The 15,845-nt window shown below is 60.5% G+C and overlaps 2 protein-coding genes across 8 annotated transcripts; both read left to right on the top strand.

The window, feature by feature from the left end:
• The first annotated feature begins 488 nt into the window (after positions 1 to 488).
• Positions 489 to 2,234, top strand: LY6D (lymphocyte antigen 6 family member D). The gene is made up of 3 exons (XM_032610221.1): positions 489 to 608; positions 1,413 to 1,511; positions 1,727 to 2,234. The coding sequence occupies exons 1-3, from the start codon at positions 557 to 559 to the stop codon at positions 1,960 to 1,962; spliced, it is 387 nt and encodes a 128-aa protein (XP_032466112.1). The 5' UTR covers positions 489 to 556; the 3' UTR covers positions 1,963 to 2,234.
• A 5,115-nt stretch (positions 2,235 to 7,349) lies between these two features.
• Positions 7,350 to 13,365, top strand: LOC116742633 (ly-6/neurotoxin-like protein 1). Of its 7 annotated transcripts, none has more exons than XR_004346526.1 (7): positions 7,350 to 7,443; positions 8,459 to 8,660; positions 8,875 to 8,976; positions 9,180 to 9,202; positions 9,682 to 9,770; positions 10,810 to 10,981; positions 12,200 to 13,365. XR_004346526.1 is itself a non-coding variant. In XM_032610404.1 (7 exons), the coding sequence occupies exons 2-7, from the start codon at positions 8,609 to 8,611 to the stop codon at positions 12,932 to 12,934; spliced, it is 543 nt and encodes a 180-aa protein (XP_032466295.1). In that variant the 5' UTR covers positions 7,350 to 7,443; positions 8,459 to 8,608; the 3' UTR covers positions 12,935 to 13,365. The 7 variants fall into 7 exon arrangements, 5 of the variants coding, with proteins under 5 accessions (XP_032466295.1, XP_032466293.1, XP_032466296.1 ...); XR_004346525.1 differs by having other exon boundaries at positions 9,547 to 9,770; XM_032610404.1 differs by lacking the exon at positions 10,810 to 10,981 and having other exon boundaries at positions 12,200 to 12,234; positions 12,693 to 13,365.
• The last annotated feature ends 2,480 nt before the right edge of the window (positions 13,366 to 15,845 follow it).

The following is a 15,845-nucleotide window of genomic DNA, read 5'->3' as shown; positions in this document are numbered from 1 at the left end:
CACGTCCCTGCCCCGAGGGCTTCTCTCTCCCCTTCTCCCGAGGTCCAGACATCTTAGTGAACACTTCACTTCCCTAGGGTCTTTTCCCCAGGACCCCTGGGGGTCAACCTAGCAACCCAGAGCCCCCGGGAGCCCAAGAAGGCAGGGCCTGAACCTCCTCCTGCACCACGCCCCTCGGCCCCGAGCACAGCACTGGGCATCCCCAGGGCAACCACACAGGCTTGGGACTCTGTGACCTTATCTGAGGGTGGAAGTCAGAGACAAAGTAGAAGGTCAAAGACAAAGTGACCAGAGCTGGGCAGAGGACAGAGAGGAGGCAGGCGGCAGAGCCAGCTGAGGCCGCTGTCCACAGCCCAGAGAAGGGCAGGCGGTGGGGGGTGGTGGGGGGCAGTGGTGGAGCGCGGGCAGAGATCCCTCCAGCTGGCAGGGCAGGGGTGTGCCTCGCTGGGCCAGGCCGGAAGGGGCAGGTCCCCGCCCCTACCCTCCCACCAGCACCGGTCCCAGCTATAAGGCCTCCAGAGAGGAGGGGCTCCCACTGCCCCGGGAACGCCCCGAGATGAAGACAGCCCTGCTGTTCCTTGCCGCCCTGGCTGTGGCTTCTGGGCCAGGTGAGGGGCTGGCTGGGGGCTGGGGGCTGGGGGCAGTGGGGAGCCGGACCCTGGAAGCCTGGAGTTGCTCACTTCTAGGCACGGAGAACCTTGGCGTTGTGAACCCTAGAACAAAGTGAACCCCTCATCTTAATTTTGTGGGATCACAGACTTAACAATATTTCAGAATCAGAAAATCAACCCCAAGAATCAGACATTCTGAGAGGGAGCGATGCTGGGAGTTGTCTTGAGATGCCTCTCCTGGGGAAAGACAGATACCCAGGGTTCAGCCCCTCATCCCCCTCTCCAGGGCCCAGGGCCCTCCTGGGTCACCCTTCCCCCTCCCCCCCCCCCCGTAGGCTCAGCATGGTCAACCTGACGGCCTCCGGGACCCCAACGCAGCCTCAGGTCCTCACCGTGGGCTCCCCACCAGGAGACAGCCCCCAGGGTGGGGACTGCAGCCAGGTCCTGTGAGCCACTATTAGCAAATCCCAGAGCCTCTGATGCCCCTGGGGAAGGGTCTTCAGTGCACCTCATACTGGCCACCCCCTCACTGGTCCTCTAGGGATGCCCGGCACTGGACAGCTCCTCCGGGTGGGGTGCCAGGGCCCCAGCAGACAGGAACTGCCACCTCCTGCCTCCTGAGGCTGTGTGCGAGACCTGGACCCTGGCGGGGCCCAGGAGCCTCAGAGGCGACTGGTCTAGGGTAGGGGTGACAGAGGGCTCTGTCCAGGAGGAGTCTTTTCTGGCAGTAAACCCAGGCATCCCTGTCTCCCTGGGAGGTCTCCCTGGGGCCTGCTGAAACCCCTACACCCTCGCCCCCAGCCCAGGCTCTCCGGTGTCACGTATGCACAAGCTCCACCAACTGTGAGAAACCTCAGGTCTGCTCAGTCAACTCAAACTTCTGCAAGACGGTGACCAAGGGTGAGCGATCTGGGGGAGGGGAAAGGGGCCCCTGCAGGACACTCCAGGGCTCTGTCCCGGTGCCCCAGGGCTTGGAGGATCATCCCTGGGGAGGATGGTGGGAGTGATCTCGGTGACTGACCGGTCACGGTGGCGATGGACGCTGGGAACTGGTACTTGGGAGGCCCTGGGGGTCGGAGGCGGTGCCTGGCCTGACCTCGCCCGCCCGTCCCCAGTGGAGCCCCTATCTGGGAACCTGGTGGAGAAGGACTGCGCCGAGTCGTGCACGCCCACCCACAACCTGCAGGGCCAAGTCAGCAGGGGGTCCTCGGCCACCCTGTGCTGCAGGGGCGACCTGTGCAACGACAGTCTGCAGAGCGCTGCGCCCGCCCGCGCCCTGCTCACCAGCGCCCCCCTCGGCCTGGCGCTGGCCCTGGGCCTCCTCGCCCTCACCTGGGCCGCCAGCCTGTGACCCTCGGGACCGGGGCCCCACCCCCTCTTCTCCCTGGCCAGGATGGGGGCTCAGACACCCTGGCTGGGGGCTCCCCTGGAAGGTCTAGTGCAGGGCGGTGGTGCGGCACGAAGAGCTGCTGGCTTGGAGCCGCCCCTCCCCCAGCACAAGAGGACGCCCCTCCCTGAGCAGCGAGGGGAGGAGGGGGGACAGGAGGCATTCGGCTCCCTTCAGGCTTCATATTCGTTCTGTTTGGTTTCCGTTTATTTTTCTACCCAAAGCCCTGCACCGGAATAAATGGTTGCAAACCATTGTGGTCATGTCTGTGCTAGTTCCGGGAGTAGAGGAGGTGGGGAGGAGCCATCCACACACACAGGCCCCCAAGTCCCAGGGTTTGTCACCCAGGGCCAGTCTTGGCAGCGTGCATGACGCCTGGAGGGGCACCATCACCCTTCACCCCCGGAGGGGACACGACCCTCCCCAGACACCTCCTCTGCAGCCCCAGACAAGGAGGGCCCTCCTGGGGGAGGCCTGAGTAGGCGCGCCGGCAGAAGTCTGTCAGTGGAGCAGTGATGCGAGGCCATAGCTCTTCCCCGGGCAGCCACCAGCCTGCCGGAGACCACGCGGTGGAACCCCTCCCTGCAGGGCCGCCCCGCCCACCCTGCCAGCCCTTCCCCCACCCCTCACGGCCAAGCCCCGCCTGCCCAGGCTCGCCCGGGTCCCACCTTGTCCTACCAGGTGACCTTGAGCAACACCCTCTGCCCGCGGCAGGTCTCTCCCGCTCCGCGCCCCCGTGGGCTGCGATCCGACCGTAGCTCCTGCTGCGACGGGAATATTCCGAGGACCAGCGCGCCACCCCGGTGGCCACCGGAGAGCCGGGCCTTGGGAGGAGTTGCCAAGGGGGCATGCCTCTCCCCTCCCTCAGAGCCCACTCTGTGCCCACGGCACCCGGCACCCGGGGCAGGGAGTGGAAAGGCCGGATCAGACACGCGGCCACTGCGGTCGGAGAGACGGGCGGGGACGCACAGGGCGCGGACCATCCCGAGTCCTCGGGATATCCCACAGCAGGCCGGCCGTGTGGCTGGGATTTGAATCAAGAGGTGGGGGGGTCAGGGACATCCGCCTCCGGAGAGGGGAGGGTGCTCTGAGCTGGGCCAGCTGGAGCCAGGGAGGAAAGTGCCTCCTGGTGCCAAACTCCGGAGAAGACCCCTCACCCCCACCTGGAAGCCAGGGGTGCAGTCAGCAAACTTCCGGGGCAGAAGGAGGAGGAGGCCGCCACACGGGGTCAGGGAAGGCTCCGCAGAGCAGCCATCCCTGAAGGGACACCGAGGCCACCTGGGCCCCAGGTTCGAAATCCCCACCAGGTGGAAGAAGTTAACTACATGAGGACCAGGCTGTAGCCATGACATAAGCGGCCACAATTCTGAGAACTGGCCTCAAAGAAATGGGAACAAACCAACCCTGGAAACGAAGATTTAACTGTACTTAAAACAATCAAGATGACGCTGACCAGACCACTGGCGGCCAATTCCAAGATGACTGCCAGTTGATTGATTTTCTCTATTGATTTTCTTCTTCTATTTCCTTGGTTTTTTTGCTCTTATTTTTATCATTTCCTTTATTTTGCTTATGTGGGGTTTGATTTACTCTTGTTCTAGTTTCTGAAGGTGGGATCATAGGCCATTATGTCGAGAACTTTATTTTTTCTCATACAAGAGTTAGTGCCAAAATTTTCCTTCTAAACACTGCTTTAGCTGCATCCACTAACTTTGATATATTGTGTTTTCATTTTCATTCAGTTAGAAATACTTTCTAATTTCCTTTAAAATTTTTCCTTTAGCCCACCAGTTATTTAGAAATGTGTTGCCCAGTTTCTAAATATTTGGTGATCTTATTTTTCTGTTCTTGATTTAATTCCATTGTAGCCCAAGAAAATAATTTGTAGGATTTCAATCCCTGTAAATTTGTTGAGATTTATTTTATGGCCCACAATAGGCCTATCTTGATTAATATTCTGTGTGTCCTTGAAAAGAACGGGCTCTCTTTCTGTACTTATCAAGCAGGTCACATGTGCTGGTAGTGTTGTTCAAGTCTCCTTTATCGTTATTCATTTTCCGTTGACTTCTATGAGCTCTTAAGAAAGGAGTGTTGGGCTTCCCTGGTGGCGCAGTGGTTAAAAATCCACCTGCCAATGCAGGGGACACGGGTTCAAGCCCTGGTCTGGGAAGATCCCACATGCTGCGGAGCAACTAAGCCCATGCGCCGCAACTACTGAGCCTGCGCTCTAGAGCCCATGCTCCGCAACAAGAGAAGCCACTGCAACGAGAAGCTCGTGCATTGCAACGAAGAGTAGCCCCCCCACTCACCACAACTAGAGAAAGCCCACATGCAGCAACGAAGACCCAGTGCAGCCAAAAAAAAAAAATTCTCTACGAAAGGAGTGTTGAAATTTCTGGCTGGAATCATGAATTTTCTTTTTCTTCTTTTTGTTCTATCAGGTATTTTGGCTTTATGTGCTTTGAAACTCAGTTGTTAGGTGCATAAACATTTAGGATTGCTATGTCCCCTTAATGAACCGACCCTTTTATCATTATGTAACATCCTTCTTTATTCCTGGCTATATCTTTTGCTCTGAAATCCACTTTGTCTGATATGAGTGTGGTCACTCCTGCTTTCTTTTAATTACTGTGAGTCTGGTGTCTCTTCCTCCGTGCTTTGCCTTTTAACCTACATGTGATCTTACATGTACAGTGGACTTCTTGAGGGCAGCAGAGACATGGCTCTTTCTCGTTTTATTTAATCTGACCACCTCTGCTTCCTAGTTGGGGTGTTTGGACCTTTCAGTGTGATTAGAGGCGTCATGGGTTTAACTCTCTCACCCTGCCTTCTGTCTTCTCTCTGTCCCACTTGTTCTTTTTCCTTTCCCCTCTTTTTCTGCATTCTTGTCAATGACCAGATTACTCCCTGTGATTCCATTTTATCTCCTTTGTTACCTTATTAAGTAGAGCTCTTTGATTTTTCTTTTCTTGCTCTTTCTTTACTTTTTTTTTTAATTCTAGAAAAGAATTCTTTTTGCCTTTGCATGTCTGAAAATATCTTTATTTCCCCTTCACTTTTCAGAGATGTTTTTGGGGGGCATATAATTCCAAGTTTTTTGTTTGTTTTGTTTTTGTGTTTTGGTATTTCAAATATTGCTTCACTGTGTTGGCTTGTACTGTTTCTGACAAGAAATCTGCTGGCGTCCTTCTCTTCTTGTGCATTGCACAATGTCTGCTTTTAGTGGTTTCTCTTTATCACTGTTTTTTTTTTAAATTTATTTATTTAATTTATTTTTGGCTGCGTTGGGTCTTTGTCGCTGTGTGCAGGCTTTCTCTGGTTACAGCGAGCGGGGGCTACTCTTCGTTGCGGTGCATGGGTTTCTCATTGCAGCAGCTTCTCTAATTGTGGAGCACGAGCTCTAGGAGCATGCGCTCAGTAGTTGTGGCTCACGGGCTCTAGAGCGCAGGCTCAGCGGCTGTGGAGCACAGGCCCAGTTGCTCCATGGCATGTGGAATCTTCCCGGACCAGGGCTCGAACCTGTGTCCCCTGCACTGGCAGGTAGATTCTTAACCACTGTGCCACCAGGGAAGCCCCTATATTCTGGCGGTCATGAAGCTCACACTCTAATGGGGCATATGCTGTGGGCTTCACTGGTTTTAAGCAATTGATCACGATGTGCTTTGGTATAGTTTTCTTCAATTTCTTGTGCTTGAGGTTCATTGAATTTCTGGGTTCCATGAGTTTATAGTTTCCCTGAGGGGAATTCAGGATAGAGGCAAGCAGGATACTTGCCCTAAATAGCTAAGATGCACATCAAAGGAATAATTTCAATGAGCCCAGACTCTTGCATCTTCCCGAACAGAGAAAAGCACTAAAATCATTAACTTGCGATGTCTGCTTTTTGTGACTAGCAGTGATCTTTTGATGTTTGAGTACATTTGTTTGTTTTTTCCCAGCAAGAACTCCTGTATGTCCCGGCTCCTCCCTTACCTCCTTGGACCAGTTCCTCAGAGCCGAGAGGCTGTCTCCTGGGCTGTAGTCCTCCGTAGGGTCCCCAAGTAAAATATTAACTCAAGACTTTTAGGTTGTGCGGGTTTGTACTTTTTTTAGTTGACACGAGGTTTCTCCTCCAGCCCCGTGTGAGCTCTGGGAACCCTTGTGCCTGCTCCTTCCACATCTTGGGGTTGGTTCCTCAAATGTGTGCACTGATGGGCCCTCAGCTGAAGACACAGGCGCCCTCTGCTGACCTCCCCAGCCCTGTGGGTTGGAGAGGGGACGGCTCTCTCCTCTCTGCCCAGTGAGATCCAGCTGCTTTGGCTTCCCTGAACTCTCCTCTCCTCAGTCAGAGCGTCCCGGGCTCTGTCTGGGTTTCCCCTCCCTGCTCTGTGGCCTGCAGCTCCTTTGTCTCCCCCACCTCCAGGGTCACGGCCCCCGCTGCCTGCTGTGCGACCTCCGAGAACCGTGGCTTCATTTATTTTGCCCCATTTTTCAGTTGTTTAAAGGCAGGCGGAAACTCCAGTTGCTGTTAACTCATCATGACCCGATGCTGAAGCCCACAGCATATGCCCCATTAGAGTGTGAGCTTCATGACCGCAAGAATATTTGGGAATGTTTGCCCGTTTTATCTCCAACTCCTGGCACCCTGAGGCCTCTCAGGGACTATTTGGCAAATAGCGTGACCAACCATCCCAGTCTGTCCAGGGAGAGTGCCCACTTCGCTCTGGAGGCTCAGGGCCTAGGGTCCCCAAAGTGGTTCAACTCTTTTAAAGAAAAATAAAATTGAGGGTCAAAGAAAATGTTGCATTTTTTTCCCTCACATTAGAAAAAAAAAAAATTTAGGGCCCATGAAAATCTTAAATTTTGCCTTAAACATTATTATTACCGTGGAAGGGGGTCCATGAAACAATGGGCTTCTTTCAAGGCTTGCTTTTACGCTTTGTTAGGAGGGACCTGGTGTGGGGACCGAGGCCCAGAGACGCTAGGTAACTTGCCCAGGTCACACAGCAGGTAAAGCGGGGCCACGTGGGGACCCAGAAGCCGGATCCAGAAATCAGCGCCTCCCCCCCCCCCACCCCCGGCACTCGCCGCAGCTCCGCTAACATCCCTGTACAACTGGGCTAAAGGAAGAAGGGGCGCGGGGCTGACTAGCAGCACGGGGGTGAGTAGGCGAAGGGCGGCGGGCGGAAGCAGGGAGAGGGAGGGAGGGGCAGAAGATTCTGTCCCCGTGCCCCATCGCGAGGTGCACGTGCGTCTGAGGGTAGCGCGGGTGTCACTGCGGGGGCCTAGGTCTGGGCGCGGTTGGCCCTCCGCGGGAAGGACGAACTCGCGGGCGGGGCGGGGCGGGGCCTGCGGTGAGGTCACGCGCGATGGGCGGCTCTGCCGCGGGGCGGCGGCGCGGCGTGGGCACTGCGGGGCTCAAGGACGGACGCACGGTCAGACCCGGGCTCGCAGGGCCGGCGAGGGGTGAGTCCTAGGCGCAACGGGGGCTCATGGTGGTGAAGGTCATGGTTGAGGTCCACCCGACAGCCGCCCGAACTTGGGACCGCAGTCTTGGGGGCGGGGCTCTCCGGGAGGGGGCGGGAGGAGCTGGAGCCGCAGGCCCGGGCTTGCTCAGACCTTCGACATCTCGAGGTGCACGCCCGGAAAATGGGTCATGGAAGATGGATTTGTTGTTCTCGGGAACGGGAGGGTCTAACTTAGTTCCCCGAGGCGGGGACCCTCCGCGCGGGGAGGGGAGTCGTGCTCCAGACACCCCCCGAGACCCTTTCCGAGAGAGTGGGCATCTCCGCCCCAAACAGCAGATCCAGACTGGGAAGTTCTTGTCTTGCCCAAGTGCCCTCCTGGAGTGCATCAAAGCACATTCCCCCACAGGCTGGACAGAGTCCGCTGCCGATCGGGGAAGCCCTGTGCCCACCCCCACCCCGTCGGCTGTCCCCTCGTGTCTAGGCAGCCCTTGGCAGGGGAGGAAGTGGCTCTGCCTAAAGAGGCCCCTGAGGCCCCTCCAGACCCGGCGCTGGGCCCCTGTGCAAGGCCTGAGCTCTGCAGTACTGACTCAAAACCCCAGGCAGGGTTCTGGAGGTCTTCCGGGAGAGGGGCCCCTAGCTGGGCCCTGAAAGTGTCAGGAAGTTGGGGGGGCCCACGCGGGGACACGCCAGGGGCAAAGGGTAGGGGTAGCAGTGAGGATAGACCCACCCCTGGGGCCCCAGGGCCCTGGGTGGGAGAGGGCTGGATACCAAGCTCCTGGGCCCCTGCATCAACCATCCCTGGTAGACTGTGGGTTTGGCCTGGCATTCAAAGCCCCTCCAGCCTTCTGGCCTCCCCTTGGCCCCCCACCCCTGCTTCCTTCTCATCTCATTCGTGTCGTCTCCTCCAGGAAGTCTTCCCTGACTCCCAGGCTGAGTTGGGGGACTCCTCCGCCCAAACCTGTGGGTCCCTCAGGCCCTGCTGTGACCACCTGTCCTCATCCCCCTCTGTGCAGGGCTATAGCGCCTCCAGTCGACCAGGAGCTCCCAGAGGGCAGGGGGTTGTCCCACCCCCTCTTTGCCCTGCCCCAGCCCTGGCCTGAGTTGAATCGAAGACCAGCTGCTTTCCTCTTCCCTGCTCCCACTCTGCCCTCTCACCTCCGGCCATGGTGCCCGTGCTCGCCCTGTTCCTGGTGGCCTTGGTGGGCCTGCCTGTGGGTAAGATGGAGGGAGAACAGAGGGATGGACAGACCCACCTTTGGGGGCAGGCAGGCTGGAGGGGGTGGGGGCGGAAATCCCAGTGACCACCTCTCCTCCCGGCTCTTCTGACCTGGGGAGGCTGACGGGACCAGGGGGCTGATGGGCTGGAGGAGGGGGCCTCTCGCTGTTCTCTGACCCCAGTCTCCCTCCGGCCCCGGCCCCCGGCCCCCAGCCCAGGCTCTGGACTGCCACGTGTGCGCCTACAATGGCGAGAACTGCTTCAACCCCATGCGCTGCCCGGCCATGGTCACCTACTGCATGACCACGCGCACCTGTGAGTTGCTGGGATGCCCCTCACGGCCCTGCCTGGGGGGCGCGGTGGCGGGTGGGGGAGTGTGCGGGAGCTGAGGAGGGAGGCTCCCACCTGCCCCAGGATCCTTTCTGGGAGCTCCTGGCTTAGGGGAACCTGGCCGAATGGCCCTGCATGCTGGGGTTGGCCCCCTCAGGGTCCTGGCCCACCTCCCCATCCCTCTGCAGACTACACCCCAACCAGGATGAAGGTGAGCAAGTCGTGCGTGCCCAGCTGCTTTGAGACCGTGTACGATGGCTACTCCAAGCACGCGTCCACCACTTCCTGCTGCCAGTACGACCTCTGTAATGGCGCTGGCCTCGCAGCCCCTGCAACCCTGGCCCTTGTACTCCTGGCCACCCTCTGGGGTCTGCTCTAAAGCCCCGTCCCGCCCTCCACAGACTCACTCAAGGGCAAAGTGCGGAGCAGCACGGTCCCACCCTCTCCCCCTGCGCACCCACGCCCCGCCCGCCCCAGAACCGCCCCCCCCCCCCCCCCCCCCCCGCCCCAGCCACATCCAGGAGTGTCTGCAAGAGGACCCTTGACCTCCCCCAGCTACCTGGGGGTCTGCTTCCAGGTCATGACCTGTTGTTTTCAGAAGGCCGATGTGGGACCACACCTCCCAAGGCATCTGGCTTTGACGGGGCAGCTCAGCCCCCTCCTCTGTCTCAGCCCCCTCCTCTGTCTCAGGATGGGGGTGTGGGCACGGTGTGCTGTTTATGGGGGATCTTCAGTTGGCCGGCGAACACTGACGTGAAGGGGACCTCTGCGTCTGCCCTGTAAGTGTGCTGGAGGGGGAGGGGAGATTAGGGACCCAGGGGGTGGGGAACAGTCCTAGGAAGAAGGCTCTCCAGGGTCCTAGGAGGGCTGCCCAGGGCAGGTGTGGCATGGCAGGCCGATCGGGGAAGCCCTGTGCCCCCCGCCCCCCGTCGGCCGTCCCCTCGTGTCTAGGCAGCCCTTGGCAGGGGAGGAAGTGGGTCAGCCTAAAGAGGCCCGTGAGGCCCCTCCAGACCCAGCACTGGAGCTGCGCGAGGCCTGAGCCTGGAGAGGCCAGGCTATATTTGGTCGAGCTTGAGAGCTGATCCCAGTACTATTTTGGGCCAGGAGGGAAGGGAGCAGAGAGGTAGCCAGCCGAAGCCTGGCCTTCAGCCCTAAGCAGGCCCTGGCGGAGCGCGCCTCTTTACGGGGGGCGGGTGTTTGGGGCGCCGAGGATTCGCCAGGGCGGGGGCGGGGGCGGGGGCGGTGCATCCTTGAACCGGAGCGGGGCGCCCTCTGGTGGACGCTTGGGGCCGCGCCGGGCGGGGGTGGGCTCGGTCCGCCGGAGGGGAGGGGAAGGGAAGGCAGGGTCCGGGGAAGGAGGGGAGGAGGGGTCGGGGAAGGGAGGGGACTGTGGTCAGGAAAAGAGGGGAGGGAAGAGGGAGAGGGGAGGTCCGGGGGAGGAGGGGAGGACGGTTTGGGAAAGAAGGATGCAAAGGGCCGCGCTCCCTCCCCGCGCAGCCGGGATCCCCTCGCCCCTCGCAGCGGCTTGACTGCTATCCGGGCGGCAGCAGGATCCCGACTGAACGAGTGCTGGGTGCGCCGGCCTTGGCCCCAAAGGGTTTCGCGGGCCCCTCGACCTCTGACTCTGCCCACGGGGAGGGCGGGAGCTCCGCTCCGGCTGGAGCGCTCCAGCCTCAGCTCAGGGAGTGGCTCTCAGGTGCCCCCAGTCAAGCTGGGCCTTGGGACCCCCCAGAGACCCAAGAAAGGGCATCATTTAAAAGGCACCCACCCTGGGCTTCCCTGGTGGCGCCGTGGTTGAGAGTCCGCCTGCCGATGCAGGGGACGCGGGTTCGTGTCCCGGTCCGGGAAGATCCCACGTGCCGCGGAGCGGCTGGGCCCGTGAGCCATGGCCGCTGAGCCTGCGCGTCCGGAGCCTGTGCTCTGCAACGGGAGAGGCCACAGCTGTGAGAGGCCCGCGTACCGCAAAAAAAAAAAAAGGCACCCACCCTAGGTGAGCCCCGCCATCGGCCAGCTCGGGGAAGCCCGGTCTGCCCAGCGTCTGCTGTTCTGGATCCGGGTGGCCCGGGGAGCCGGGCCCTCCTTTCAGTGAGGCCAGTCGATGTGCAGCGTTGTGCCCGGGGTCACACGGCACCTGAGGCCTCCTCAGCTGACCAGTGCCCCCAGCTCCAGTGTCCGGGGAGGGGCCAAGGAGCCCCTTCAGGTTGGCACGGCCCAAGTGTGCAGGATGGTGTCAGGTGCCCACGTGGGGGGTTGTCCCTGGAACTCAGAAGCCCTTGGCCCCTAAGCATGGCCCCTGTCAGGGGGACCTGTGCTGGAAATTCCCTCTTGAGAGCTTCCCTCTGGGACCGCCAGACCTCAGGGTATCCGGTCCTTAGGCAGGCCTGGGTCAGGCTTCCCGGAGGGCCAATAAGCAGAAGGACCGAACCCCAGACAGCCGTCCAGGTGGCCCCTCCCCCTGATGCCCAGTGTGGTGTGAGCCCCTCCTTGGGGGAGGCTGGGGGGAAGCCAGACCCCACCCCCAGCTCCTCCACCCAAAGACTCCCAGGAGTGGTCCATCTCAGGGAAGTGACCACACTCCCCGCAGAGTTGGCTGCGGGGCCACGGCACCTCCAGATGCTTTCTGGGAGGGAGGGCAGCCCTGGGCAGACTGCCCTCCTGACTCAGCAGGAGAGGTCTGGGAAGCACCGTCACTGCCCTGCTTGTGCAAGCACTCTGTCCTGGGTCCGGTGGCTCCTCGGCTAGATCGGGTCCTCCCTCCCTCCCTCCCTCCGTCCTGTCCTGGCGGGGATGGAGTAGAGCCCTGCCTGGCCCCCTGTGGGCTCTGGGGTCACTGAGAGCAGGGATCCAGCAGCTGGGCGTGCTTGGTGTTGGGGGAGCTTCTCACACCTGCCTCTTGCCTCCATCTGTCCGACCCTCCTCCACCCTGACCTGGTCCCATCCCAGTACCCATGGCACTGCCCCCAGCACCGCGGACCATGCTGCCCATCCCACCTCCACAGACTGGGTTCTGCCTGGCCCGGCTGTGGTCGAAACTCAGACACACCTAACGTGTTATGCTCACGCCCTGGCCGGGCCCCCTAGTGGGAAGCGTGTGGCACTGCAAAATCAGGGGATCGCACCAGTAGTGCCCTTGGAAATCAAACAAGTCAACTTGTCCCAACTGACTGTCCATGAGGTTAGTGACTAACATCTGCCCGTTTCCCTGCAGTTGTGGCTCTAAGCACTGCAAGACAACCCTGCAAGGTAGGAGCCGTTATCATGCCCCTTTCACAGATGAGGAAACTGAGGCACAGGTGAAGTAGTTGCCCAAGCCAGGTGGGACTTCTTGTCCCCCGCCCCCACTGCACCCCTGCCCCACCCTGCAGTCGCTTCTCCCATCAGCTGGGAGAGGAAGGGGAAGCTGAGAAGGTGGGTTTATAAATTTAAGAGGATTTTAGCATGTGAAATCATTGCAACAGCTTAGGGTCAGGAAAGGAGAAAATCAGCACCAGGAGGTTTGAGAAGCCATGAAAGACAGAGTCAGGCCATCCAGCCCTGTGTCTGGGTGCTGGGCCAGGGGTGGAATAGCACAGAGGAGGGCAGAGGGGTACCAGGCACTCCGAGCTCGCCTGGCCCAGACCCCTTCCCCACCTGTGTCAGGATCGTGGGTCAGCAGGCGGAGAGGCCCAGGCTCTTCCCCGCGGCTCTTCGCGGCCTTTCAGATCTGGAAGCAGCCTGCCTGTCTCAGGAGCGGCTGCTTGACTGTGTGGCGGCACCTCCACGGACTCCTGGGCTGTCCATCTGCCTGGAACACAGCTGCGGCCCCGGTGCAGACGGACGTGCGGAGGGGAGGCTGGACAGCTGCTTCTCACCTCCCTTTGTAACAGCTGATTTGTGGTGTTACAAATCAGCTTCTGGGAGCTTCTCGCCCTGGGAGCTTCTCACCTCCCTTTGTAACAGCTGATTTGTGGTGATGAACGTGTATTTTTTTCATGATTCCAAACCTCTGAGAAAGGTGAAAAGAAAGTGAGAGCTCTCTTTCATCTCTCCCCCTCCCCCAAATTTTGTTGGATCCTATCCCTCGGGCTGATCTGGAGCTTGTCCTTCACACCTCTGAGCCTCTGTTGTCTTGCTGATAAAATGGGGACAATAGCGCCCACCAGGCTGCCCAGTGGGGCCAGTAACTGCCCAGTCTGGGGCCTGGCACACAGGAAGCACCGGGTGGACAGATGGATGAACGGACGGACAGACGGATGGATGGTGCCCTTTCCGTCCACTTCCTGACCCTACCCAGCATGGGCATCGACTTCAGGCCACGGCCCCCCTCCCTCACACGGCCTCCCAGAGAGGTCTCGTTTGCACCTCCTCGAGCTAGTGAATAAACGGATGAATATGTGTGTCGACTTTCTGTCCCACCAGCCACCCCTCCTGCGCTCACCTCTACCCTGTGGGCTGGTTTGCTGGTCCTGCTGGCTCTGTCTGTCCTAGACTCCCGCCCACCCTGGGTCGCCCAGTCTTGACCTCGGAACCAGCCCTGGTCCAGGGCAGGGGGTGACCCATGGGAGGGATGGGAGCCAGGCAGGCGAGGCAGGAAGACTCCCAAGGTTCACGGGAGCGGCCCCGGTTCTGGTTCCCTGGGAGCGAGGCAGACCTACCACCTCACCCAGCGGCCCCCTGGGGAAGGCTGACGGGGCTGGTGGGGGAGGTAGGACCCCAGGAACTCACCCACCGCCCAGCTTTCTAGCTCCTGGCACCGGCTCTTCCTTTCTGCCTGGGAACGGGGTCTGAGACCGACTACCCACAGGGGCCCACCAGATAGAGGGATGGACAAAAGCCACTCGGGCTGCCAGGGCAGACAATGGCCTCTGGGCCGGCAGGGCTGGCCCCCTTCAGACAGCCACCCACACTCCCCCCACGGTGCACCTCCTGTTTTGGCAGAATGGCTTGGCTGGCGCATCGCCCCCACAAAGTCTGGCTCCTGCTCTCCGGAGGGTCCTTCTGGGCTCTCACCCATCATGGGGCCTCTCAATACCAAGGGCCTTTCTGCTCCCCGCCCCCCAGCACTGGGCAAACACCCACAGGTCCTGGGCCCTGCGATACAGTCACGATCATGACCAGGGTCCCTCGTCACTCCCAGCGGGTAGGCAGTGCAGAACCACCACTTCTGGAGGGAGGCCCATTTGACAGACGGGAAAGCCGAGGACCGTGCTTTGTGGCTCTTCGGAGGGCAGCTGCTCCACTAACTCACCGCAGGGGGCCGTGCTGGTGAAGCTTCTGGTTTCGGCGGGCCCTAAGCTTTGTTTGCATGTTTAGGGCCAGGGCCTGGCCCCCAGGCCTGAGCCAGACCCTCATTCCTGTTCACCCAGGAGGCCAGAGGCTGTGTGCTGAGGGTTCATCGTGTGTCACGCCACCTTACGTGATCCCCAATCGTATCATTTGAGGACCAGGAAAGAGGTTTATGGAATTAAATGAGGCTCTCCGGAGGCCACACAGCCATCGAGCCTGGGGACCAGGCTGGACCCCCGTGCTGCCCAGGCCCCAGTCCAGTTCCTCGGCTGCACTGGCCTCTGGGGCGGGGCAGAGCAGCAGCTGGTATAAGACGGCAGCCCGGGCGCCCTGGGAGCCAGGCCTCCCCCAGGAGGACATGAGTCTGCTCCTTGGGCTCCTGCTGGCCGCTGCCTTGAACCTGGAGCTGGGTGAGTCCAGGGGTCACGGCCACCTCCTTTCCAGCTCTCCCCGCTTGCTCTAAGCCTGCCCCTCCGATCTCGGCCACCACTGAGCTGTGACTCCCACCTTGGGGGAGCCCACTTCCTGCCCCCGCACCCCCTTTCCTGAGGCACTGGCCCTCCCATCCACCAGCTCCTACCCTCTGCCCAGCCCCTCCCCGGACCTGCGGGCTCATCAGCTGAGCCCTCACCCTGTCCTCGTCCCTGCAAGAGCTGCGGACCGCTCAGCGCCCTGCCCCTGGCTTGACCCCTCCTTCCCCCACCCGCACAGGCCTTCCCCGTCCAGCAGTGACCCCGCCCCCCTGGCTGCTCCTGGGCCCGCCCTCTCCTGCCTTCCCCCTGCCTCTCCCCCAGGGAGGATCCAGGCCGCTCCCCTTCCGGTCTGGCCTTATTCTGGAGGCAGTTTTCCCACTCCCATCTCTGCAGTCTTCTCTGGCTCTGCCCACATCCACTGTCGCTGGCTGCATCTGCCCCTGAGGCCTGCTCGAGGGCTCCTCGGGGACATGCCCCCAAATGGGGCTGCCCACACCTGGCCTCGTCATCTCCCCACCGACCCCTGTGTTGGGGTGGCATCTCCACCCACCCAGATGCTTGAACAAGACCAGCTGGGCCCTCCCGATCCAATCCCAACCAGCCCACTCCCCCAGCCCTCACCTGTTTTCCCATCTGGGTCAACACCCGCCTCACCAGCCCCATGGCCCTAAATGAGACGGACAGAGGAAGCATCTGGACAGCCCCGGCCCAGGCCAGGCACTCCCCTTCCCAACTGTTTCCGGGATCTGCCCACCGTCTCCCCTCGCAGGGACCCTGGGGAAGGGGGGGGTCTCTGCCCTGTGGGAAAAGACTGTGAGGCTCGGGGCCCAGGCCTCACCAATGACCCCCGAGAACTGCCCCTGCGTCATCAGGGTGGATGGATGAGGACAGGAAGACTGGGCAATCTGAGCTCAATGCAGAGAAAGCCCTTGTCACCGCCAGGGCTGGGTCACGGGGGCTGGGCAGCCTCCTCTCCCTCCCCCGGCTCAGCCTATGGCCAGGGGATCATGGGAGCCCTGCTGGGTGCTGAGAGTCCACTGAGACGTTGCTGAGTGGAAAGAGACGGTGCCATTGTGCAGGAGTTGCCCTCAGCTCTGTCCCTGTGTCTATGCGTCC

This window comes from Phocoena sinus, chromosome 17 (genome assembly GCF_008692025.1).
Source record: "Phocoena sinus isolate mPhoSin1 chromosome 17, mPhoSin1.pri, whole genome shotgun sequence".
NCBI classification, from domain to species: Eukaryota; Metazoa; Chordata; class Mammalia; order Artiodactyla; family Phocoenidae; genus Phocoena; species Phocoena sinus.
Note: the sequence above shows the minus strand (reverse complement) of the source record. Positions and strands in the feature narration are given on the sequence as shown.